Here is a 26,570-nt window from a genome sequence, read left to right on the forward strand (position 1 = left end):
TCAGGAGGCAGAGGATAGACCTGGCTGAGTGCTCAGCACCTTGTACCTGCCAGTCAGCAGGCCCTGGAGAGATTCCAGGGCTCAGCCCTGGTCTTAGTGTGGCCTCGCTCGCTCTGCCTGGGCAGTGACAGAACCATTAATATGGAGGCTGGTGAGAGCAGAGCACACAAAAGCAGCCTGCCTGCCGCTTCGCCTCTCTTTGCCCAGGGCATGGTGCTGGTTCATGGTGGATTCAGCCTCTCCTAGCAGTTTAGGTTTATGTGGAGGATGGCAGGGGAACAGGACTCATTCCTGAGACTGGGTTCCAGCTCTCCCTGCCCTCTAAAGATAGAAACACACAACACATATGTATGTATTCCCCAGTCTCTCCATCTCATAACTCAGAACCAGAGAGTCTCAGAGCTGAGAGGGGCCTCGGGGAAGATTTCACTGATGGAGAAAGCCCCAGAAGAGAGGGCAAGAGTCCTGCCTGGGGTACCATGGCAGAGAGAGCAGAATCAGAACCTGGACCAAAACGCAGCCTGAGTGGAAGCATGCCTTACTCCAGGCCCTGCTGCCCGAGCCGGATGCCCCACTCAGCAGGCAGACACAGCAGGCCTGCCCTGGGCACTCTGAGAGTGCAGCCACAGCAGATCCCCAAGGAGGCAGTCTGGGGTTGGGGGACCTGAGCAAGTTCCCTGGGAAAGTTTTCAGCTCCTCCACACCTGCTGTGGGGCCTAATTCTCCCGGCCCCTGCCCGCTACTGGTGTGGAAACCAGGGTCAGGTGAGGCCCTGCCCAAGCCTTGAGGAAGAGAGACACATTCTCACTTTCTTTCTGGTGCCCAGGGCACCAACACCCGGGTGTATAAAGCCTTTCAGATAATTTCAGCCAATTTCTCCCCTAGACTTACTCCATCTGATTAAATGGCCACCCGGTCACTCAAGCTGGAGACCCAGTGTTATCCCGGCTTCCGGGCTCCTGCTTAAAACCAGCCACCCACTCCAGTTCCTCCTCACCAGGTCTGGCTGCCCCTCGGAAATCTCTCTCCATTCCAGCTTCCACAGCCTGATCCAAGGTCTTCAACCTACTCAGGCCTCTTGATCTCATTAGACTCTTGGGTGTCTCCCTGCTTCCCTCCAGGCCTCCCCAATCCATTTCCTTCCAGGAGGCTATAGAGGCTTTTGGAGGGTGCAGATCTGCCCATGGGCTCTCAGTCCCTGCCTCCCTCCAATGTCCTCGCTCAGGGAGGGGAAGCTCAGGCGGAGAGCTTTCCAACTTTGGGTCGCGGCTGCCCCTCAGTTAGGAGAGCTGCAGTGTTCTCCTCCGGCAGGCGGGCAGGTAGGTGGGAGCGCTTTGCTGCCCCCTGCAGCTCTGGGGCCTGCGATCCCCGCACGGGGCATTCCGTCACCCCAGGCCCACGCTCTCCAGCCCACAGCCCTCCTCTGGACGCCGCGAGTGGAAGAGAGCCGGGAACTGCGAAGCCGTACTCTGGACAGGGTGGGGGGCCGGGGGCTGGAGTCCGAGCCCCTCCGAGAGGAGCCGCCCGGCCCCGCCCCCCCGGCGCCGCCATTGGCCGCGGCGGAGCGGCTGTACCCGCAGCTGGGTGCGCTCCGCAGCTCCTCTCCGGGAAGGTCCCCACTTGACAGCTCTGGGCGACCGGAGGCGGCGCCCAGAGGCTGCCCGGGAGACCGGGGCTGGGCTGGCGGGGGCCAGGACCCCGCGCCCTCTCTGCCGCTCACTCTCGCGGCCACTCCCTCGCAGCCACGCCGAGCGCGCACTCCCACTCCCTCTCCGCACGCGGCTGCGGGGCGCGATGGACGCGGCACTGCTCCACAGCCTGCTGGAGGTTAACTGCAGCCTGGCGCTGGCCGAAGAGCTGCTCTTGGACGGCTGGGGGCCACCCCTGGACCCCGAGGGTAGGCGGGAGGCGAGAGGTCGGAGGCTGCGCGGGCTCCTTCTCTTGAGCGCTGGATGCGCCCCTGACCCCGCGCTCCGAGAGCCCGGCGTCCCAGGGGGCCCCTCTGAGCCCTACTGCGCTCTCTCGCGCCGCCAGGTCCCTACTCCTACTGCAACACGACCTTGGACCAGATCGGAACGTGCTGGCCCCGCAGCGCTGCCGGAGCCCTCGTGGAGAGGCCGTGCCCCGAGTACTTCAACGGCGTCAAGTACAACACGACCCGTGAGTGCCCCCGGCTCTCGCTACCTGCTCTATACCGGCCTCCAGGGAAGGCGATTTAGGGAGTAAAGAGGATTCCGGACCCAGCGGCACAAAGCAGCTGAGGGCCCTGGTACCGCAGACCGCTGGCGTTAAGGACCCCTTACAATGTTGGGGGCGCGCCTTCTGCTTCTACCCCCAATACAGCGTCTAACCTCAGTAAGCCAGTGATTTGCCCACAATTCCCGTGCTCCATGCGGTGACAGCCCAAAAAGGGGAGAAGGAAATACTTCCTCCTCTTGGAGTGTAAACCTCCCTCCCTCATTGTAGGTTCCCGTTGCCTGAAGTTCCCCATTAGGGCTTCATTGTTTAGCTAATGCTTCCCCTGCCCAGGACGGGGACCTGTCCCAGGAGGGCGGATATGCTAAGTCCCAAATCCCCCAGAGTGAGTGCAGTGACCAGATCCTACTACCAAAGTGGAGAGGAGGAGGGCAGGAGGGCTGGGGCGAGCGCATATTTTGTGGGAAGGACATGCAGGCCTAGGTTATGCTAAGCCAGAGGGTGCGGGGTGTTGCATCTTCCCTAATCCGAGGTCCCAGGACTGACCTGCTGGGCTGAGTCAGGGGCTGTGGGCAGCATTATTCCTGCGCCCCCACGATGACTGGTGTCTGAATCAGCCCCCACCCCTACCCCCACCCCACCGCCAACACCACCTCTCAAGGAGAACAACCTGTGCCTGCCTTCCTCCTGGCAAGTCACGGACTGGCTTGAGGCTCTGGGGGAAAGGGCAGCAGAGGTTGCTGGAGTTACACAGCCTCCAGGTGGGGTCGTTCAGTGTGGGTTCTGGGTGTGTACATGTCTGTAGGTGCCTGTCTGTGCCCTGTGGAACAATGGGATGGGAGCCAGGCGTGTGGTCTGCAGGAGGCTGTGGGGGCAGAAATCACTGCCCCACCTAGAAGCCCCCTCACATCTCCAGCTGGACCCCAGTTGTCAAGCACGCTGAGACCCTATCTGGATTGTTTGTCTGAAGCCTCTCATCCTGGAAACATCCTTAGACGCCATCTGAGAGTGTCTGTGTCTGAGTGGTGGCCCAGCTCCACCTCCACCACCCATACACACACACACACACACACACACACACAAGCTTTCAGAAGCTGAGGCTGAGGGCTTTGCCATGAGGGATGGTTAGGAGGCAAGAGAGATGCACCTGCACCTGATGTCAAGCTGCATTCCCTTGGCTGCACCAGCTGAGGGCTCTGGTGGGCCCAGGGACCACATGCTTCCTATCCATGATTAAAACAGATCTCCCTGGAAGGAAGGAAGGTCCTCAAGCTAGGAGGTGTGCAAGCAGAAGGAATGATTTCCCTGTACCTTCCTATTCCTGACCTTATAAAACTGTATTTTTAGGATTCCATGAGCTGTGTGCGGTGGGGCAATGGAGATCAGCGTGCCTGATTCAGACTGGGCCCGGAGATTAAGGGCCATCCAGGGTAAAGTGGGGTGATGGAGCATCTTAGCCCGCAGCCTGTGAACCTCAGGGAGCTCTGCTTTGGTTCTTACTCCAGCCTGGGCTATGCCTTGTTCTCCCCAACCGGCCTGGAGGCCCCCCTTTCCCAGGGCAGGGCCTGGGTCTCTTCTTCATAGCTGAACTGAGTACAGTAATATTCAGTCAATTTGTGGAACACCCACTATGTGCCAGCCACTGCACGGGCACTGTATTGAGACTCTCACTCACAATTGCGACAGACAAAAAGAACAGAATGATGAATGCCCTGATTAGGGGGGAAGCACAAGGTCTGTGGAATTGGGGTGGGGGTGGGTGATAGGGAAGATTTCCCAAAGATGCTGCAGACAGCACATATCAGGCCATTCATATCAATTAAGTCTAATGAGAAGCTGATAAAATGTTTGCGCACCACCCAGGCTGGTAAAAGTAGGGCCAATTAGCCCCTGGTATCTAATGAACAATTTTCTTCATTTAGACCAAAGTGCTCCTGGCACTGCAACTGCTGGAGAATGAGAGGAGCTGGTGGAGGGTGGGGATCACTTACCATTAACCAGCACCTATGAGGTCAGCCCAGGTGGGAAGAGCAAAGGCTGCTAATGGCTGTGGAAATACATGATTGATTTCCCTCCTCCCCTTTCTTCACATCAATGCTGCTTCCTTCTTCTCTGTTTGCCTTTTCCATGGGATCCTTCCTTTAAAAAGAATGACAGAGGGAGAAAACTCCATGAGAAGCCTAAGGGAAGAACAGGAGCGTTCAGGCTCCACTTCCTGCCCCAATTTTGTTATGCTATAGCCAAACCCCCACTGAAGCCTCATTCCTTAGAGAGCAGGAATCGCCCGGGTGGGGATAGCAGTTTAGATAATAGTCTCCGCAATTTTTTTAACACAACTGAGCACAGAGAATCTGCCACAAAGCTATCAAGTGTTGATCATTTTCCAGGTGCCAGCTGCTACTGAGAGAGCTTTCTATCCATATCTCAGGCATCCATAATCCCACTCACCCACACTCCCTCTGAGATACATACTGCTTTTATGCCCATATTGCAGACAAGAACACTGAGTCTCAGACACATGAAGTAACTTGTTCAAAGTCCTAATCAGCTCCTATGCACCAGTGCAGGCAGGTGAATCCACAGCCCTCACTATTAACCATGGAGCAGTACTGCCTCCATAAGAGGCATTCGGTTTGTGAGGAGAGCTTAGAGATTTGAAAGAAGACTCATACCTCTGGCCTGGAGGATCAGGGAGGACTTAGCCCTCTGAGCTGGGCTTCTGGGGACAGTTTGGGTTTTAGCAGGTGAGTGTGTAATAGGCACAGGAGAGGCCCTCTAGGCTGAGGTGACTGGGCAAAGCATGGAGAGAGGCCGGGCTTTGTGCCTTGGGAGGAGTGAATGTTGTATAGAGAACAGGGAGTAGGAGAAACAATGAGGCTGGGGAGGAGCATGGAGGTCAGGTGATGCAGGCCATTCTACAGGGCTTCACCATCTGGAGAGGGAGCCTGGGTGAGCTTGTGAGCAGGGGAGCTCAGCTTTGGGAGCACATTGTCCTCTGGAGGGAAAGGAGAGGTAAGGGGACTTCTGCACGGAGCCAGGTAGACTATAGGTTGTGGGAGCAAATGAGGATGAAGATGCCAGCAACCTTGGGCATTTGAAATTGACAAGATATGGTGAGAAACGGCAAGGTAAAGCATTGGGCACACAAGAAACAGCTGAGCACAGTTGGGGATGTGTTGGCTTTGAGGAGCTGGAGGGACACCTGAGTGGAGGTGTCCAGAAAGCAGCCGGCTGGGTTGGGAAAAGCTCAAGAGAGCACCAAGAGTGGAGATAAGGCATTTAGAAGTCCTCAGGATGTGGGGTTAGCAAATAGCTACAGTGTGTGAGTTTGGGAGGCTGGGTCAGAGCCTTGAGCCATCTTACCCAGAGCTATTTCCAGATGCAGCAGGGCCAAGGGAAGGGAAGGGACTAGTGCATGGCCACACATGCTAGTCAGTGGCAGAGCCAAGTTAAGCACACGAGTCTCCTTGGGTGTTCTCTACACAACCTGTGCTGGCACTTCAGTGGCTGAGCTTCCATGTGTTTGTACTGTGGTTTAACTTATTTAATCCTTGCACCATCCAGTGACAGAGACATAGCATTATCCTCATTTTACACCTGGGGAAACTGAGGTGTGGAGCAATTAAGTCACTTATAACAGAACAAGGATTCAAACCCAGGTTCTGCTGCCTCTCAAGAAGCAACTCTGCTAGGTTAAGCAGAGAAGAAGTTTTAAAAAAATTTATTGGAGAGCTTATGGAATCACGGAGTGGGCTAGAGAACCAGATTTGGGGCCCCAAGCCAAGAACACAGGGCAGAGCTGGCCCAGTGAGGGGACCTCCGTGTCCCTGAAAGGCCCTGCCAACACCACCAGCCCTGGCCACTAGGTGGGACACATCCCTGCTACCACCGCTGCCACCACTACTCTAGAGTCTTTTTTTTTTTTTTGAGACAAGGTCTCAATCTACTACCCAGGCTGGAGTCCAGTGGCATGATCAAGGATCACTGCAATCTCAAACTCCTGTGCCCAGGCGATCCTCCTGCCTCAGCCTCCCAAGTAGCTGAGACTACAGGCACATGCCACCACACCTGGCTAATTTTTAAATTTTTTGTAGAGGTGGGATCTTGCCATTTTGCCAGAGCTGGTCTTCAACTCCTGGACTCAAGCGATCCTCCTGTCTCTGGCTCCCAAAGTGCTGGGAGAATAGGCGTGAGCCGCTGCACCTGGCCAACCTGGAGTCTTAAGCTTTCTGCAGTTATCTCTGGAGAGGCTTTCTCCCTGTCTCCATCTAGGGGCCCCCAGTTCACTAATTCCCTCAGGTAGGTGCATCTGATGGTTGGGGGAGTATGTGGAGCCCCAGGTCCCATGCCAAAGCTCTGGCTACAAGGGAGCCTGGGAAGTAAGGAACTGGCATTTTTAGCTCTAGGTGGGGAGGTAGCCTCGGTCTTCCCCCAGGATTCCCCGAGCCCAGGTTCAAATCCTGGGTGGCTAGAAACAATCCTAATGTCCATATGCAATTTAATCGGGGCAAGTCCTATCCCTTTTGTGGGCCTCAGTCTCCCTATCTGTAGGCAGAAAGGAGGTGGATTAGCATGGAAGTGGTTTGGCCAGAAGTGGGGCACTTATATTCCATTTTCCTCCCACCTCTCCCCATTCCACATGGACTTCTCTGAGCCCATCTCTGTGCACATCTCTGTCTCTGTGTCTCTCTCGTTGTCTCCCTGTTTCTGTTTTTCACTCTGTGTGGTTCTGTTTCTGTGTGTATGTTTCTATGTCCTTCTCAGTTTCTCTTTTTTTTTTCTCTCTCTCTCTCTCCTTCTCCATCTCTCCTTACTGCTTTCTCCGTCCCCCGGCTCCATCTCCAAACCCACCATCTCACCGCTCACACCCCTCATTCTATCTGCCCTCCTCCTGCACCTCATCTTGCCTGTCCCTGTGGTCCTTTTGGCTGCAAAGGAGGGTCCTGCCACCTCCCTCCTGGCCATGGTCCATTTTCCTTCTGTGCAACCACTAAGTGCAGCTTGGCTCAGCCTCAGCCTCCTTGACCTCAGGCTCCACAATGTCCTACTGGGAACGGCTGGGGTCATCTCTACTGAGGCATCTGCCAGGACAGGGGAAGAAGGGACGTCCCATCTAACCTAGTCACATGGGGAGGTTAGGGGTCCCCACTTCCCAGAACCCCATTCTAGAGACATGTTGAAACACTGGTTGTGTTACAATGGAAACAAATAAGCTGAGTGGTCTCCAGCCAGAGGAGTCTCTCCCATTGGGTCTGCCTGCTTAATCCCTTCTTCAGCCCTCAGGGCCAGAGGTGATAAGAAAGGCTGAGACCTGCCCTCAGGAAGCTCCAGGCTGCTTATCAACCAGGCTGGTGCAAATCAAGTCAGAGATCAGGAAGAGGGGTTTGGTGGACACCGGGACATTCCTGGGAGGCTTTCTGGAGGGAGTGGGGGTAAACTTTAAAGGTCTTGGAGCAGTTGGGATGCCACATTTGTGGAGGACAGGCACAGTGCAGGAGTGCAAGCCTCAGGAGGACCCCAGATAGACCCTGCCCTCTGGGTTGAAGAAGTAGAAGCTGTAAATCCGGAAACTTAGGTCTGCATTCTCAGACATCAGTGAGACCTGATCCTGCCCTGACTCTATTCCATTCTCGAAGGCCCATAAGTTACTCCATGTGTGAGAACAACTTCCCTGCTGGGAGAGAGGGAAGGCGGGACAGGCACAGCCATCACAGAGGTTTAGCTAAGAGAAGAAGGAAGGAAGAGAAATAAAGCAGAAGTGGATGCCCTTGTGGCCATCCTGACACCCCAGAGCTGCCCGGCTGCAGAGCCCTCTATACGCTGAGTCCAGCCCTCCCCTCCCCTAAGGGTAGGAAATGACTGCCCAGGAGAGGGCAACACAGCTGCCTGGAGTCCTACAGCAAGTCTGGGCCCTGATAGGCCTCTGCTGGCTCTGGAAACTCCTGGCTTCTGCTCTAGCTTCTACCCACCTCTGCATGCATCTTGATCTTTCCTGTCTCCTGCTCTCCCCAGGAATCCTCCAGCCACCTAATCATCTTGCTCAGGCTCACCCCTTATTGAGGTTGTATTTCACCCTTTCCCCCAGAAAGCATTGAGGAGCCTAGAGACAAGGTTTTCAAAGATGCATAAGACCTGAGCCTGCCTTCCAGGAGCTCCTGTTCTAGAAACAGTGACAGGCAGACCCTCAAAGAGAACTTTTTAATATATGCTCTCAAGTAAAATAGCGCAGTGAAGACAGTCAGAGCACATGGAAGGGAATTATTCCAAGAGGAAGGGAGAGTAAGTTTGGAAGACTTCATGGAGAAAGTCTTGTTGAACGGTACCTTGAAAAATTGAGCTAATGATGTGTCAGATGGAAGGGAGGGTGGGAGCAGAAATGGAGGAGGAGGGAGGGAAGCAGAAGCCAGATCATGGAGGCCTAAGATGTTGGCCTCAATTCTGCTGGCTTTAGAGACACTGGCTGTTTGTCCATAGCCCTCTGGTGCAGGACCAGAATACTCTGGCCATTTCCTCTCCTACCTCCTGCTCATTAAGTCAGAGGTCCCAGCATCCTTCCCTGTGCACTCCCTACCACCAATGCCACAGCAGAGCCTGGATCCCTGGAAAAGGACTAAAGGAGGAGCCCCATCTCAGTAACCCTCAGGGAGCTCCCCACAGGGCTTCTTGTCTGGGCCCCAGGTGCAGGCATCTGGGCCCCTCTGACTGCCCACCCCCACCAGGTGCTCCAGAGTCAGGCAGGCAGTCCCTTTCACACACAGCACCTGCCAGGAGAGCGGCTGGGGCAAGGGAGAGTGGAAGGAACCTGGGCTCAGATTCAGCAGGGCTGGATCTAAGTCCTGGGTTTGCCATGACTCACTGAGGGACTAGCAGGGCCCTCCTTGTCCAAGTCTCGGTTTTCTTATCTGTTTGAAGGGGACAGCGAACATGCTGACCTCGTGGGGCCATGGCACTCAGGGGACATGAGGCTGCTTGGGGCTCCCTGGGGACAGCTAGGACATTGTCAGCAAGGGGAGGGGAGTTGAAGGTGGCCTGGGGCCCGGAAGGAGAGGCCATCATGTCCTTGGGGAGGGGAGAGTCCCACGCACACCAAGAATGGTTATCCTCATTCTGGGGTGGTGGGCTCCTGCCGTCTCTGAGAGCCCCCAGAATGCTGTGGTTTCTGGGGATGTCCTGGGAGGGGGAAGTCTGTCTATCTAGACTGAGAAGGTCTGGTCCCTAAAAGCCTGTAGAAAAAGGCAGCCACTTGCCCCCCCAGCTGTCTTCTCCCTGCATTGCTTCACAGGAACCATGAACTGAAAGCCAGTTCTAATTCTGGCCATCCTACTGACTGCTTTTCTCACCTTGGGCAGGTTGTCTCCCCTCTTCAGACCTCAGTTTATCTGCACCAGGTGGGTGGAGGACTTGATGAGTTCTGGTGATGTTTCTCAGTTCCAAGGCAGCTTCTACCACAGGGGTCCTCTGTTCGTCCTCTCCCCACCTTCCTCCACAGGCCGGCGTCATGGCGACGAGCCCACTGAGCGTTGCTAGGATGGCTGGAAGGAGGGAGCCCTGTACAGTAGAGGCGGGAGCATGAGGTAGGGGCCTCCTCCCACTGCCCCTTCTTTGGGGAGGGCAGAGCTTACACAGTGAGCTGGGTTCTGCTCCCCCTTCCCTTTTTCATAGACCCAGTATGGTCTTCATTAAACTGCTCAGTGCCTCTATGACTCAGTTTCCCCACTGTCTCCTTTAAGTATGCTTATAGATCCTGCTTAAGGATGGCAGGGCACCGTGAGTGAAAAGTCCTGTGGAAATAGGGAGCTGAGGCTCTCTGGAGGTCCAGAACAGGCAGTTGAGGTTCAGAGAGCTGTGTCCATACAACACTAAGGAAAGGAATCCAAGCTCCCTGGCCTGAATCTCATACATCACCAACAAAGGGCCCTGGGGATGCCTTTCCCACCCATTGGCTGGGGTTGGCAATAGTAGACTCCCAAACTCAACCTAGCACTTCTATGTCAGTCTGGGTCTGAGCTTGGGTGAACATCACCAGCTGCCTGTTCCTCTCTGACCACCAATTTGCTGTGATCGGATCAAGACAGAAATATGCAAGGTGGGCCTCAACGTTGGTCAGTCCTCCTTAGCCTGCAGTGGCCTCCAGACAATGTGGGGTACTGACTCAAGGAGATGCACCTCGTTTGGGAAGCTCAGGAAAACCATGCTGTTAGCACCAGGACTATACGTCTGACCACCCCAGCTCTGGCCACAATTCCTGAAAAGTCTCTTAACTGGGGCTGAAAAGCAATCCAGCCCAGGAAGTGGAGGCCAAGCTGGGAGGAGACATTGTCTGAGAGGTTTTTCCCAAAAAAAGCAAGAAAGATGGCCAGGCATTGTGACTCATGCCTGCAATCCCAACATTTTGGGAGGCTGAGGGAGGAGGATCACTTGAGGCCAGGAGTTTGAGACCAGCCAAAGCCACATAGTGAGACCCCATTTCTACAAAAAAAAAAAAAAAATTAACAAATTATCATGGCATGGTGGCACATGCCTGTAGTCCCATTACTTAGGAGGCTGAGGCAGGAGGATCACTTGAGTACAGGAGTTCAAGGCTGCAGTGAGCTAAGATCACACCACTGCCCTCCAACCTGGGTGACAGAGTGAGACCCTATCTCAAAAAAGTAGGTAAGAAAGGTGACTCAAAGTCAAGGCCAAAGATTTCCCAACTAGGCCCCAAGCCAGACAAGAAGATGGCTGGATCTGGAGTGGCCCAACTACAGGCAGTAAAAGGAATTGAGAGTGGAATATCTGGCCCCTAAGGTATTATCTTCTGGGGATCTGGACACTAAGTGGCAATGACACTGAAGAGGTGGCATAACTGGCTGCACCTGCTGAAACACAGGGTCATAGGGAGAGCCTCTCTCCTAGGTACACCAACTCCAAGGTCTCCTGTGAGGAAGTGTGTCCCAGAGGAGAGAGATCTTCTGCCTCTTTGTGGTTGAGTGACCCCAGACATGTCATTTTCTCTCTTCGGGTCCCACCAGACCAGATGCAGAAGTTGCCTTCCTAATTCCCAAGGAGATGCCTCATGACTCAGTTTCCAACTTGCTTCCCTTGGAACAGTCAAAGCTTTCACGCCAGGAACCTGGAGGATGGTGCCCACAGGTTTGCTGTTTGAGACTGACACCGCTCCCCCATGTGAGGTTGGACTGCAATGTCTGCAGTTTGGCAGCTGGGTCAGCCTACCCGTGGTGTCTTGTCGTGTGATCTGGCTTCCTCCTGCGTGTGTGACTGTTTTGTATTTGCCATGCATCTTGGTGGAGCATGGGCATACAAGGTGGCAGACTGTCTTCCAGGCCCACTCTGAGCCTCCTACCTTCGATGAGTTCCCAAGTAACCTAGGAAACAGCACCAGCCTTGGTCCATCCTGAGATCCTGTGTGCTCAGCTTTGTGCAGTACTTAAGAAAGGGCCAGAAATGACAGCAACCCAGGCCATGCCTTTAGGGGTTCTCAGCCTTGTACAAAATAAGGCAAACTTCTGCTCCAGAGAACCTGGGCTGGTTAGGAAAGTACAACACCTTTACAGGGGTCAGTGAAAGAACAATCCCAGCCTAGCGTGAGCCAGGCAGACATAAGCAGCTGGACCCTTGGGGAGCTGGAACAGTCATGGAAGCTACCTGGAGGAACTGGGGCTGGAGCTGGGCCTTGAAAAGGGGCATGAATTAGCCTGACCTCATTGGGCCGGGCCCAGGGCCAAGGTCTGAATATCAGGTGGGAAGGCTGATTCTTAGGAGCTCTCCGAGGTCCCCAACCTTAGAGATAGGCAGGGATGAAGAATGGAGTTACGCTGTCCGCGGTGCTGAAAGTTCCGATCCCATGTGGTGACTTCATTCCTTCTGTAAATATTGCTTCCGGCCCTCCCCACCTCAATGTCATCACCTTCTCTCCCTCACCACTACTACTACTAGTACTACCTCTTCTTTTTCTCCTCCTCCTCCTCCTCCTCATCCTCCTTCTTCTTCTATAATCGTCATCACAGGGTCTCACTCTATCACCCAGGCTGGAGTGCAGTGGCACAATCTCAGCTCACTGCAACCTCTGCCTCCCAGCAAGCAATCGTCTCACTTCAGCCTTCTGAGTAGCTGGGACTATAGGCACACACCACCACGCCTGGTTTTTTTTTTTTTAAGAGAGAGATGGAGTTTCATCATGTTGCTCAGACTGGTTTCAAACTCCCGGGCTCAAGCAATTCACCCACCTTGGTCTCCCAAAATGTTGGGATTACAGGCATGAGCCACCATATCCAGCCTTTCCCTCACTTCCTCCTGTACTTTTCTTTCCAAATAGCCAATGACCCCATTGCTGTGCTTCACCACAGTCCCATTCACTCTTTTCCCCATGCCTACCCCTGTCCCTTGTACTCCTTCCCCCAGAACTACCACCAAAAATAGCCCCTCATGGTCCTTGTCTCCTATGGTCCATGTCTCTCCAGATGGTATCAGAGATAGAAGTGCCAACTATTTGAAGATGATGTCAGGATGCTTGGAGTTGTCACAATAGCTTGGGGATGCTAACTGGCATTTAGTAGACTGGGGAGTCTCACATAACATATAATTTTTTTTTTTTTTTTTTTTTTTTTTTTAGTAGAGACGGGGTTTCACCGTGTTAGCCAGGATGGTCTCGATCTCCTGACCTCGTGATCCGCCCGTCTCGGCCTCCCAAAGTGCTGGGATTACAGGCTTGAGCCACCGCGCCCGGCCACATAACATATAATTGATACACCTGAGATGCCAAACATCATAGAGAATCAATTTACTGTAGTTTTTCTAAGAGGCAAAACTGAGACTAAGAGGGAAGGGACTTACTACAGCTAGAATATAAGCTCTCGTGTCCTAGCCAGGCTTCAGGACCACCCCAAGTAACTGCCTGAACTGGGAACTCTTTGCAAAGTGTCAGCATCTGAAATGGGGAGAGACCATTGTAATGGGGGTTTTTGGCAGGCCTGGGCCACTCTGAGCATGGAAACCAGGTCTCCCAGACTACAGGGTCCTGCAAGAGAAGACCCTGCCTGCATCATTCAGACCCTAATGCCCCTGGAAGCCCACACTCCACATCATCAGCATTGATCCTCAGCAGGGGCACCTGTGTTGCTATGGTAATGGACACCCACCTCTCTGCATCCAGCCCCACAATTTTAGCCTTGCCATCTGCCCTCAGAGTGTGTGCCCATCCATCTGTGGTTTCCAGGGGGTGGAGGGGATTCTTTCCGTCTTACTCCCTCCTGTCCAAGGCTGTGCCTGAGGGCCCAGTGCCCTCATTAGCTACAGTAGACAGCTCCTCCGAAGAGTGGGGCACATCTGTCCTCCAGTCCTTTGATACCCAGTGTCTGTGGCCAGAAGCTTATCTGCAGGCGGGGCTGGGCTGCCAGAGAGGGAAGCCCTTTCCTACTACTGCATCCTACCTGCTTTCCCAGGGGTCAGCAGGTCTGAGTCAATTCTGTTCAGCCCACATTTCCTCAGTGGCTCTGTCCTGAGGGAGATCTGGTGGCTCCAATATGGCTTCTACTTACTTGTCTGTCCCCAAGGAGCTCAAGTCCAGTACCAAAGAAAAGAATGATTAGGTCCAAAGACATGAAATTCATAGTGAATTACAGCAAATGCACTAAAACAGAATTTGTGTTTTTCAAACTATGGATTGTGATACAAGAGTGGACTGTGGAGTCAATGTAGTGGGTCATGATCAGCGTTTGTGTGTGAAATGAATAGAAGGCATTAGAATAGGCTGGATAGGAAAATAGTACAGTTGTGCTCAAGCTAAATCTTGCTTTTTGAAACTGGATTCTGTGTGTGTGTGTGTGTGTGTGTGTGTGTACTGGATTATAATACAAAATGTATGTGTTATTGTGGTTCAAGGGCAATAAAGTGGAAAAACTACATTACAAGAGAAGAGAAGGGATAGAGGGGGAAACAAAGAAAGGATTGCCTCAGACCTAGGGGTGTTGGGGATGGCTCCATGCAGGAGGTGGCATTTGAGAGTGGGTTAAAGATGGGTAAGAGTTCATCCGTGAGCAGTGGGTAAGAAGGAAGAGGTGTTTTAAGAGGTGGATCCACACAAAGAGGGTATGTGCCAAGCCTGTTTGTGCCAATGCCAGTGGCCATGCAGAATGCTGGAGATGGGTCAGGGCAGCTAGGCTGGGGCCTGTGTATCAAGGGCCTTGACTATCATGCTAAGAAATTAGACTTTATTCTTGAGAGCAATAAACAGCCACTGATGGCTTTTAAGCAGGAATCAACATGGTCAAGGTGGCAAGAGAAGAAGCAGGGAGGCGAGAGAGGAGGCCGTTGTGGCAGTCCAGGCAAGAAGACTAAAGAGCAGATGGAGGGATGGGCAGGAAGGGAGTGAACTCTGGAAAAAGAAAAGGAGGAGAAAGAATCCATGGAACTTGGGACCCCATGGACACTGGTGTGAGGGGAGGAAAGGTCTCTGATTTGCAGCATTTCTATCCTGACCCCCTCCCACCTGCAAGTCCACCCCACTATCAATGCCACCACAGGATATCATATTTGGGAAACAAGTGTTCTGAGGCCCTGTCCTCAGGGAGCCCCCACACTGATCAGAGTGATCAGACTCACTCACCTGGACAGCTCAGGGCTGGTCATGGGGCAAGGTTTGGAGTGTGGAGCTCAGGTGGTCAGGACTGGAGGTGCTTGGGAGAGAGAGCTATAGAGTGAAAGCAATCAAGGAGGTCTTCCTGAAGGAAGGGGCCTAGCATTGAGCTTTAGGAAAGCTAGATAATATTTATGAACACATAGAAGATAAATTTTTCTGCCCTTTGAAACACAGACAGGATTCTGGTCTGCCTCACCTACATAGACTGTTCAGAGACACTGTAAACCCCCATCAGGGAGGGACTGTTCATTTCACAAAAGAACTTACCCTCCTTACACACTTACTTTTTTAGGTCGGTGACATCACCATCACCAACCCTCAGAAGTTGAGGTAGCCTCTCCCTTTCATGAGCATGAATGTTGGTAAGAAAAGATGGTCCCAGGTATCAAATTCAGAGCCCACCTGGGGAGTTGGGCACCATGGCTAGGGGTGGGGAGCCGACTTCCTCTTCCTGGGAGTCAGAATCAGCATCAGACCAGGGCATTCTGTGACTCACTTGGCAGGGGGAGGGCAGGGCCCTGCCAGGGATGGGCCTTGGCCCAGGAGGAAGGAATAGGCCAGTCATGACCCTGGGTTTGAAGAATGGATGAGCTCCAGGCACCAAACTAAAAAACAATTAAGCTAATAGAATCTTCCCCATTGCTTTTGCTCTTTGGCAAGTGCTCCTTCCCAATTCCAGTGCTTCAAACTCATCGGGCTCAACGGAAGTGGGTTTTTAAGTAAACCTAATTATTTCAGAACACACTGCTTCCAAAAACAACCTAAGGTTCCCCCTCCAGCTCTGCAACTCTGTGATCTGCGAGCTATTTATTTTAATTAGCTTTACATTGTATATCTAACATACGCTAAAAAGAAAAATTCACAGACAACTGCCCATTAGTCAGAGAGATGAACCCTGGTACAAATCACCCCCATACAATGGAACATTCAGCATTTGTAACCCACCCGGGAGGTCAGAAACACACTAGTGAGGAAGGCAGAGCAGAGGCAGGCTTGGAGAGCTCCGGGCCTTCTCAGGTGGAAGGACTTCTTCCTGACCGGAGCTGGCGTATGAAGGGGGTGTCTTAGGAGCCAGACCTTGACAGTTGGAGCTGAGATAGAGAGAAAGGCAAATATGAGCATTTTTCAACTTTCCTACCTTCCCCCTTGACAAAACCTGCACTTGCGTGCACAGGACAATGCTCCTTGAAACGTCTTTTCACACATCATGTTCCAACTTGAATACAGAGGCTGGTTCTTGAACATTTAGAGACATCATGTGGTGGCCTCCCAGGCAGCAGCAGCCCAAGGGCAGCGGCCCAGCCCTGAGTCCCCAGCATTCACTCATTCCTGTTTGCCACTACTTGATATGGCCTAAAGGTTAAGAACAGAAGACCTGAAGCCAGAACTTCTGGGTTTGAATCCTCTTGTCATCTTTGTATCCTTGGCCAGCAGCTTAATCTCTTTGTGCCTCAGTTTCCTCCTCTTTGAAATGGGTTCATATTAATTCCTACTTCATGGGGTGGTTGTAGAGATTGAATGTGTATCCGTAGCAGTTAGAAGAGGACCTGGCACATGGGAAACACATGCTATGTAAATGGTAGCTATTATTAAAATGGAAATGCTGATATTGGTGAAGTATGGATCTCAAATATAAAACAATTGAGATGAGGATGTAAATTATGTGGCATGCTGAAAGCAGGGAATCTTCAGGCATAACCCACTGCTCACAATTGGATTCAGTTTTGAAGCAAATGAACAAAATGAAAGTGTACAAAGTGTTAGTCAAAGATTGTGTCTAAAATGGGTTTTAGCATGCCTTTAGCAATCTTGTAAGATGAGTCTTTTGTGCTATTTTCACATAAGTGGCTTGCATGTAAACTTTCAGATGCACATTGTATTTCCTGCCCTAGGAGAGCTGAGATGTGTTTACCTTATCCTGTGGGCACTAGGGAGCCAGGGAGGGTTCTTGAGGAGGGGAGTGACCTGACTCTTGGCAGTTGGCATTTTTTTGTAGGGAATGCCTATCGAGAATGCTTGGAGAATGGGACGTGGGCCTCAAAGATCAACTACTCACAGTGTGAGCCCATTTTGGATGACAAGGTGAGTGGCCCTCACCTGCTGCGACCCCAGGCCTCACACACGTATTAGGACTCAGGTTGAACACAGAGGATCCCAAGGGGGGCAGACCAATCCTTGTGTCACCCAGCCACTCCCTTCTGTACCTCCTGCCCCTGCCCCCAGTGTCCTGCCCTGTGCTCAGTGATACTGTAGAGGAGTAGAGAAGGGGGACATGGAGTCCTACCTTCAAGAGAGCTTGGGCTGCTAGAGGATACAGCCAAGGTGGCATGTGATACAAAAAGGGAATGACCGTGTAATCAATGCTCCCAACATCTTAGACGCTGTGTGGCTGCACACCTTCCTCTCCCTCTGGGCCTCCGTTTCCCAATCTGACATTCTGATTCTGTGACTCCACATGGAAACAAATGCAGCCCCACAAGGGCTGTCCCGGTGGGAAGCTGGGTCCTGCTCTGCCTCTCTGGAGCCCTGCTCCAGCTCTTGCTCTGGAATTCAATTCGGTGCTGCTGAGGCACCGAACTCCTCCCTTTGAGGCTACGCCTCATTCCTGACCTGAAAGGATACATCTCAGCTCTGTCCCCTCCTCATCACCCAGCACAGTCCTCAGTGGGGCTGGGACTTTTCCCCAAATGAAGTCCAAATTGAGAGAGAAAAACATTCACCCGCCCTGAGAAAGTGATTCTGCAAAATGTGAGCCACAGGGGTTCTGCAGGGAGGCCACTCAACGGGCAGGGAGGCCTCCAGCCCTCAGTTCTCACCTCCTCTTTCTGCCCCTACAGCAGTGGAGAATCAACACAGGGGGTGGGTAGGGTGGAGGGGTGGCTCTCCCTGGCAGGAAGGAGTATTTCATCACTGACTTTGTTTCAAATTGCCAACACTTGGTGATACTTAAAAGTCAACTGACTTTTATTCAGTTTGAATAAAATTTCTAAATTCCCTATAGACAGTGCACCCCCTCGTGTGGTCTCCAGGGCAGAGTAATCTCAATGCACCCCACCCCAGGCCTCCCATAGGCCATTGCTTCTGAGGCAGGATGGCAAGTTGGCCCCATTGTACAGACATCAAAACTGAGGTCCAGAGATAAAAATTAACCCACCCTCAGTCACTCAGCCAGCTGAGATCTGGGCTGAGACTAAACTCAGGAGAGGCATGCTAGAGTCTAGAATTTTTAAAAAGAATCTGTACCCATACCTCTCAAAATGTGCCCCCAAAAATGCATGTTGGTGCCTGGCACAGTGGCACATGTCTGTAGTCCCAGCTACTTGAGAGACTGAAGTGGGAGGATTGCTTCAGGCCTGCAGATCAAGGCTGCAGTGCACTATGATTACACCTGTGAATAGCCACTGGAACCCAGCCTGAGCAACAGACTGATACCCCATCTCTAAAAAAATAAAAATAAATGCATGTTGGAAGGCCTGACCACAGCCATTTATCACAACAAGAGCCACCCAGGGCCAATAGGAACAAACTCTAAGAGCCAGGCATGGCAATGACAGCTGGAGCACTTCTGCCCCCAAGGTCAGGATGCAGAGGTGGCCATGGCTGGAGTCCCCAGCCCCACCCCCACATGCCCATGCCCCCATCTGCCCTGCCCACGTCTGTCTGTCCAGCAGAGGAAGTACGATCTGCACTACCGCGTCGCCCTTGTCGTCAACTACCTGGGCCACTGCGTATCTGTGGCAGCCCTGATGGCTGCCTTCCTGCTTTTCCTGGCCCTGCGGTGAGTCCACCTTTCCGCCTTGCTTTCTTCTCCTCCCTCCTCCTACAGTACCCCCTTCACCTCTCCCAGACATTCTCACCTCCATTCTGGGGTCCAGCAGATAAAAGGGCCAGTAGAGAAAGGGGGGGCTTGGGTGGGGTGCCAGGGCATAGATCACCAGCAGGCATGTGGGCTGCAGAGTGGGAGCTGGACTCAGAGGCCTCACTGTGGCCACCATGGGTGGGAAGTGGCTCCTAGTGCAGCCCTGCCCTCACCCTGAGTCTCTACCTGGCCTCAGGGTGAACCCAGTCCCAGTTGACCCCTGACCCCGGCTGACCCCTGACCTGCACCTCCCACAGGAGCATCCGCTGTCTGCGGAATGTGATTCACTGGAACCTCATCACCACCTTTATCCTGCGAAATGTCATGTGGTTCCTGCTGCAGCTCATCGACCATGAAGTGCACGAGAGCAATGAGGTCACTGCTCGGGGAGACTCGGGGCTAGACCTGGGGGACTCTGGGCTCTGGGGGCACCATCTCTCTGTCTGCTCTCTGCTTAGACCCCTCCTTTGACAGGGAACTCACTACCTATCAAAGCAGCCCTCTTCTTCCTGGGCAGCTTTTACTCTTACAAGCTCTTCCTAATGTTGAGCTTCTGCAACTCTACCCCATTCTTGCTCCCACTCTGAGAATAGATCCTCTGTACTCTCTCCAGGCTCTGAGACAGACCCCTTGGAGATTTGCACACAGAGACTGATGTTCACTAGTCCCCACTACTCTCAGCTGGTGACACCTGACTTTCTGGCTGCTCCTTGGCTGACCCCTGGCCAGAATGCTGTCATCTGGGCTGTGGCTCAGGTGCAAAACCATACCTGAGCTCGCCTCCACCCTAGCCATTGTCCCACCAGAGCTGGGCTGGGAGGAGCAGGAAGCTGCCAGGCTGGAAGCTTCACAAAGCTGACTCCAGACACATTTATCCTAGTCCACTCCTCGTCTTGTGGATTCAGATGTCCTCAAAGACCCCTTTGAGAAAAAGGCTAGAACTAACCTCTGTTGAGCTTTCTCTGAATCCCAATGAGACTAGCAGGGATCATTTTCCTCGTTACATAGACATGGAAACTGAGACTCACAGAGGTTAAGTGACTAGCCAAGGTCACATGCAGTGATGGTACCTCTACATAGCGGGCTATCCCACATGCTAACTCTCCACCCTGGATTTCTGTGCATTGCTGTGTACTGTGTCCAAGCCATTGTAAAAGTATAGACTAGTTTTGGGCCATCGCAGAGCCCTGTGGCACACCATTAGAGACTTCTCAGTACATTTCCTTTGGGTGGCGTGTGCCTTAGTAGACACCAGCCCGGTGTGATCCTTAACATGATCCCACAAAGAACCTTGCCTCAGAACCAAATAGGCTCACTCAAGTTGAGGGCGCCTTCCAGCTCCCACGTGGGCTTGTGCTAATAGAACATCATCAACCATGGAGGAAAAGTAGAGTTGGGAGGAGGGGCTCGGTAGCTTCCCACCTCAGCAGGACCTTCTCAGAAAAAAAGGAGACAGACAGCCACAGGAGGCTGTGCAGGGAAGCCCAGAAGACAGCTATGGGGACTGGGCAGGCAAGCCCAGAAGCAGCCAGCAGCTCAGGACAGGAGGGTTATCTAAGAACCGGAGCTGTCAGAGCCAGAAGCAGAGGCCCTGACACACAGGTCCCCGGATCTTCAGCTGGCTCTCTCATTCCCCATGTCCCAGCCTTGGCTCTCAGGGTGCCCTGGAGATGAGCACGTGGGGAAGATGACCAGGTGGGGGTCTGTTGAGAGCAGCTCTGGCGTGGAAGCCCAAGGCCTAGACCCTGGCCCTGCTGTGGCCCACTGTGTGGCTCTAGAGGGACGGGCTTCCCCTCCCTGCTTCCTTTGGGAAGGTAGCCTTTGTGCTTGGGGAAGGTGGCCTTACTCACAGGGACAGGGACAAATTCCCCTCTGCTGGGAAGGCACGGAACCACAGCAGGCACAACCACGGCCACAACACAGCTACCCTCGTGCCTGTCTTTGTTATCCTCTGTCTCCTTCAACCACCCTGGAAGGCAGTGTTACTTTTTGAGGTTCAGAGAGGTGCAGTGACTTGCCAGGAGCCGTGTACTTTGCAAGTTTCCCTCCAGAGCCAGTAATGATTGTGCCAAGTCCAGAAGTTCCCAAACCCAGAGTCTTTGGAGAATCTCCTCCCTGGCCGCAGCCCCACTTCATACACCCTTGACTCCCTTTACTCACTTTTTTTTTTTCATTTTTTTCTAAATGAAATTCCATATCCCATCCCTAAAAGGAAGCAGATCTGACTTGCTATGGATTGAAAATGACTCAAAAAAACTAAAATGAAAATACAACAAGATGGTTGAATTCCAGCCTCTGTCTACAGAAAGCTCAGAGCCAGACTCTCCCTCTCTTTAATAGAAAGAAAAATTAGAGTTAGAGAGAAGTTAAAAAAGCACACTGGCCCCAGTGGAGAAAAATGGCACCTTAACTTAATCGGAAAGAGTGAAGGAGCACTGGAGAAGGATGAGGCTTTTCAGAGTGAGGTTCACTGGTATTTGATGGCATGTTCACGAACCCCCTTTGGGAAGCCCTGTGTCTAGTTGCCCTGCCTGGGGATGGGTATGTCCTGCCTAGGCCCCGAGCAACCTCCTGACAGCCTGTGCCCTGCACACAGATCTGGTGCCGCTGCATCACCACCATCTTCAATTACTTCGTGGTGACCAACTTCTTCTGGATGTTTGTGGAAGGCTGCTACCTGCACACGGCCATCGTCATGACCTACTCCACCGAGTGCCTGCGCAAGTGGCTCTTCCTCTTCATCGGATGGTGTGAGGGTCCTGGGGGCAGCAGGGCCTAGTTGGGGGGAGGACTTCTCACCAGGCCATTTCCCTTCATCTTGGGTCCAAGGACCAGAGCCCGGCCCTGCCCTCCACCCCCAGCCCAGTCCTGCGGATGCAGCTACTTCCCTCCATGCTGGTGAGGAACAAGCAAAGGATCCCTCCAAAGGATATTCCTCAAATAGCTCTTCCCCCCCTGCCAGGAAGGACCTGTCCAAGGCCTTTGTCTCTGGCTCAGAAACTGGCTGGCTCTACTCTATCACAAAATCATGCATCCCTGCTTGGAGAGAGAGGCAGGGACATGGGCCAGGGGTCGAGGGACAGAGCACCCCTGGGGTTATGGGTAGCCTGCTGTTGGAAGAGTAAAAGCATGATCCCAGCCCCATTGTGGTCCTCCATGATATGTCCTACAAGAAGGTCCCTGACCATCGGTCTCCTGCAGCCCAAGTCTGTCCTTCTCTCAGGCATCCCCTGTCCCATCATCATCACCTGGGCCATCAGCAAGCTCTACTATGAGAATGAACAGTAAGTGGATGGGCCAGCTATGGGGGCTCATGGGGAAGGGTGGGGGTGTTAGGAAAGGTCAGCCTTGGGCTCTGGCCAAGCCGTGGAGCAGGAGTTGTAGCCACATCTAGACAGATTCACTGTCCTGTTGTCCTTAAATTGAAAAAAAATAGCCCTGCACTCAGAGGTACTCATGTAGTAGGGCTCAAGGAACTTTGCTGAATTAAGTTAGGAATCATGGTTCCTTGCAGTGTCTCCCCGGCCCCTCCCTGCACCCCCACCTCCGTGCCCCCTTTGGTCTTTGTAAGACCTCCTCAGACTTGGATGTGGCAGCTCTGGCCTGGGGTATGTGGAAGGGGCCAAGGCTGCACATGACATCCAGAGCTGTCCATGAGCATTTAACAGAGCTTTTTTTTTTTTTTTTTTTCTTTTTCTTCCTGAAGTCCCAGTCTATGCCTGGGTGCAGTGTCCCATCCTGAGGTTCTCCCTATGCCACAGGTTGTGATATGCTGAGCCACAGCCCAAATGACAGCAACTCTGGCCATGAGTCAGCCAGGGAGCAGCCAGGAAGTCGAGTGTCACCAACTGAGAGCAGTGGGGACTGGGGAACATCAGCCTGTATGCAAATCTTCGAGGGGTCTGTCTCAGAGCCTGGAGAGAGCAGAGGGGATCTGTCCTCAGAGTGGGGACAAGAATGGGGTAGAGTTCCAGGAACTCAACATTAGGAAGAGCTTGTAAGAGCAAAGGCTACCCAAGAAGAAGAGGGCTGCCTTGGTAGGTGGTGAGCTTCCTGTCAAAGGAGGCGTCCAAGCAGAGACCAGAAACCCTGGAAGACAGGGAGAATCCTATCTGCGGCAGGTCTGCACTGGATGACCTCCAAGATTTCAGAGGACTGAATTCCCCAAAGTTGATGGCCCCTCCCTGTGGTGCAGTAGTTGCTGGCCGACCCAGACCCTAAAGCCTTTCTCCTGACCAGCATCCCCAGAGAATGAAAGCACGCTCCCTTCACTGGGTGAACAAGTGTTGGTTCAAAGACACAAAATCCCAGGCTGGAGGTAGGAAGACTCCACTTCCACATCTGCTGCTTTGTGTGGCCGAGTGAGTGCCTGGCACACAGAACGGCGGGTTTCAAGCAATATGGGAACAGGTGGCCTAACGCAATTGGCCGTGGACCAGCAAGGGGGAGCCCAGCTCTCCCTGTGCCTCCTGCATGCCCAGTCCTGTGCCTAGCAGGCTGCAATGGGGCAGGCGAGAGAGGAGGAGCAAGAGACCCATGGCCTGTCCTCAGTCTGGCTGGGGAGATCAGACCCACCGTGTAGAGCAAAAGACAGCCTGGGTGGGTGAGGGTGGTCAGTGGAGCTGGTGTTTCCACCAGGGCTTTCTGGGAAGGGGCAGTCCTGGAGGCTGGGTCTCAGGAAGGGTAAAGCTGGAGGACCCTGGGCCCAAGTCTGGGGGATTCCCTCAGTTCCAGCTCAGCAGGCCCCCTAAAGCCACCCCATCTTCACAGGTGCTGGTTTGGCAAGGAGCCTGGTGACCTGGTGGACTACATCTACCAAGGCCCCATCATTCTCGTGCTCCTGGTAGGTCCTCAGTGGTGGCTGGGATGGGGCTGGGTGACAGGAGGACAGCGGAGGGTTCACCCAGGCAGAGACAGTGGCAAAGATGTGGCATGGGTGGCCGTGTGCACCCACTCTATATGCCACCCCCATACCCTGTCCATGCCACCCTGTGCCCCAGGACCACCCAGCCTTCCCTTCCTCACGCTCAATGCCCTGGCACAGCCCCGTATCAGGGCTCTTTCTCTGGGAGGAGAAAGGATCTAATGGGTAGACTTCCTGTGCCCTCCTGGTCTGACACTGTACAATGCTGAGACAGCCAGGTGAGCAGGCAGCTGGTGACAACAGAAGAGTGTGCGGACTTCTGTTCATTCCAGACCTACGTTCCCCTCGGCACCCAGCGACCCTCTCTGGGTCCAACCCCCGCCCCTAGCCTGGAGTGGAGAATACTGGGATGAAGCATAATGAGCAATTTTTCCTTGTCCAGCTCCCTACCCTTTGCCAAATGTATTTGCATCTAAGGTATAATTGCCACACATCTTTAATCCACAAAGAGCTTTAATTAAGGGAGAGTTTAAGTAGAGGCTGCATTCTGCAAAAGGAACCCATTATATATCATACCTTAAAAAAAAAGAGAGAGAGAGAGAGAGAGAGAAAGATACATAAAAGCCCCGTAAGAAATTGGCATTTACGTAAGACTTATTTCAGGCTCAGTAATTTCAGGCTCCTGTATGTACCGGCTTCCTTAAAGGGCCACAGTTCCTTCTGGGAGACTCAGCAAGAGTGCCATCTCCTCCTGCACACAGAAGGTGCCTGGTGGGGCTTTCTTTTGTCTACCTTGGAGACAATTATTATGTATCTCTTTTATTTTCTTACTCTCCTTTTTCTGTGACTTTGGGTTTCATTTGACCTCCATCTTTGGAGTGTCCTTGATATATGTGAACTGATGACGACTAGGAAGGTTTTTCACCCACTGCTGGAAATTCCACTGTCAGGGCTTGGTTCACTTCAGAGGCAGAAACCAGGTTTTGTCAGCAGCTAGTAGGATTGTCCTTGGACTCCCAGCTGCGGTGAGTCACTCACCCCTCAGTGTGAACAGAAACCCCATGAGATCCATTTCTTCCCAACCAGCTGCCGAGGGCCATCCTGGAGGAATAAGGCTTTTGATGAGCTTGGGATGGAGCCAAGGAAGGCTGGCCTGGATGAGGGACCAATGGTGGCAGAGAGTGAGCCCCAGCTGTAAAGATGTTGGACAGGTGGTGAGGAAATGCCAAGAGAAAAGGAGGCGAGGAATGCAAGAGCTCAGTGTCAAGATCCAGCTCCCTGCTTCCTCTTCCAGACCCCTTCTTTGGCTCCACCCTGGTGTCTGTGCTCATAAGCCCTTTCCTTCTTTCCTTTGGGCCCAGCTCTTTGCATCAACAGGGGCTTCCAGATTCCAAGCTGAGCCCTTCCAGAAGCTCTATCTACGTTATTTCCAACCCTTGCACGCTCAAGTCTTAAAAGAAGTAGGGTTATGCTCTCCATTTTACAGATGAAGAAGCCGAGAGAGATGAGTTGGCTTGCCCAAGGTCACCACTAATAGCTAGCACAGCTGAGGCTCAAAGACAGATCTCCTGCTTTGTCCCCACCATCTGCCTGCTGTCCTCGAAGTTGGACACGTGCTTGGCGTTCCTGCCATCCTTACACTCCCCAGCAGTTCACAGCTGCATTTCTGCTGCTAAGAGATACTCACTTATTTCTGGTTCTGAGAAGTGAATCAGGTGGTTGAGCTTGCAGAAAACCTGACTTCTTGCTGGTGTTGTCACTGTTGGTGTCATGGGAAAGGATTGGCAGTCACTAGGCCAGACACAGGTCTTAGTGCTCTCTGTGAGTATTGTGCTAATCTTCTAAGGCAAGCTCTGTGGTTAGCCCCCTTGGAGGTAGACAAGGCAGCAGGAGCTCATGAGGTTAAGCAACTTTCCCAAGGCCACACAACTGCAAATTGGAACAGTCAAAATTTGAGCCATGAGACTAGGACTTGGTGCTTCAGTTCATTTGTTGCGGCGGGGGTGGGGGGTGCTTATCTTCAGTTCTTAGCCCATCCGCCATTTCTCCAGGCCTTTCTGACACCTTAGGAAAGGTGTCATCTCCCCCACCCCAACCCCTCCAGGCCCCCAGCTAGGCCACAAGCCCTCTGCAAGCAGGGGCTCTGACTGCCTGTCCACTTCCCCATCGTGGATGCCTGGCTCAGAGGCTGACACACGGTCCATTGATTCATTGAATGAATGAACAATTAAATAAAACCAGAAACAGGCTGAACAAGGGCAGGGTACAATAGACAGTTCTTACTAAAGAACTGGAGTGTGTTTTTAATGGGGAGGTGGAGTTCAAGAATGGAAAGTTGGAGAGCTCAGTGTGGGCAGGCTGACCAGAAGGCTCCCTGGAGAGAGAGGAAGGTGCCTGTGGTGGTGTGAAGTGGGAGGCTGGGAAACAGGCTCAAAGGAAAGAAGGATTTTCAGGTTACATAGACCCAAGCTGAGATGAGTGGGGCCACAGAACTAAATGCCTGCCAAGTGTAAGGATGGGGACAAGGCCTTGTCTCCCAGATGCTCCACGCTCGACCCTGTCCCTGACCTTGCCTCAGCACAAGAAACAGGGCCCTATAGCCAAGAGGCGCTCAGGAACCACTTGTTTACTGAATAGATGGATGGGTAGATGGGTAAAATAGCGGTTGGACAATTGAATAAACTGGTTGCTAGGTAGATGGATGGATAGATGGATGGGCCACTGGATGGGCAGATAAAACAGTAGGTGGATAACTGAATGGATTGGTTATTGGGTAGGTGGATGGATGGGTAGATGGATGGGTGCGTGGATGGATAGATAAAAGAGTAGGTCAATAATAAATGAATTGGTTGTTGGCTAGGTGGATGGATGGAAGGAAGGAAGGAAGAAAGAATGGATGGATAAAAGTAGGTGGGTAATTGAATGAATTGGTTGTTGGCTAGGTGGATGGATGGAAGGAAGGAAGGATGGATGGATAAAAGTAGGTGGGTAATTGAATGAATTGGTTGTTG

General features: G+C 52.8%; 1 protein-coding gene across 3 annotated transcripts in view; it reads left to right on the forward strand.

Moving 5' to 3' along the window:
• CRHR2 (corticotropin releasing hormone receptor 2) overlaps positions 1–26,570 on the forward strand; it is a 33,312-nt gene that overhangs the window by 2,398 nt on the left and 4,344 nt on the right. Inside the window, exons 1-8 of one of the 3 annotated variants that reach the window (XM_023188393.2) lie at positions 1,596–1,897; positions 2,035–2,160; positions 16,833–16,918; positions 18,505–18,614; positions 18,953–19,070; positions 21,292–21,445; positions 21,919–21,979; positions 23,466–23,538. In XM_023188393.2, coding sequence (XP_023044161.1) covers positions 1,795–1,897; positions 2,035–2,160; positions 16,833–16,918; positions 18,505–18,614; positions 18,953–19,070; positions 21,292–21,445; positions 21,919–21,979; positions 23,466–23,538 — 831 coding nt within the window. In that variant the 5' untranslated portion in view covers positions 1,596–1,794. Of the gene's footprint in view, positions 1–1,595; positions 1,898–2,034; positions 2,161–16,832; positions 16,919–18,504; positions 18,615–18,952; positions 19,071–21,291; positions 21,446–21,918; positions 21,980–23,465; positions 23,539–26,570 lie in introns of those variants that run through there. The other 2 variants (XM_023188394.1, XM_023188395.1) reach the window with 2 other exon arrangements.

The sequence above is a fragment of the Piliocolobus tephrosceles genome, chromosome 8, assembly GCF_002776525.5.
Source record: "Piliocolobus tephrosceles isolate RC106 chromosome 8, ASM277652v3, whole genome shotgun sequence".
Taxonomy (NCBI): Eukaryota; Metazoa; Chordata; class Mammalia; order Primates; family Cercopithecidae; genus Piliocolobus; species Piliocolobus tephrosceles.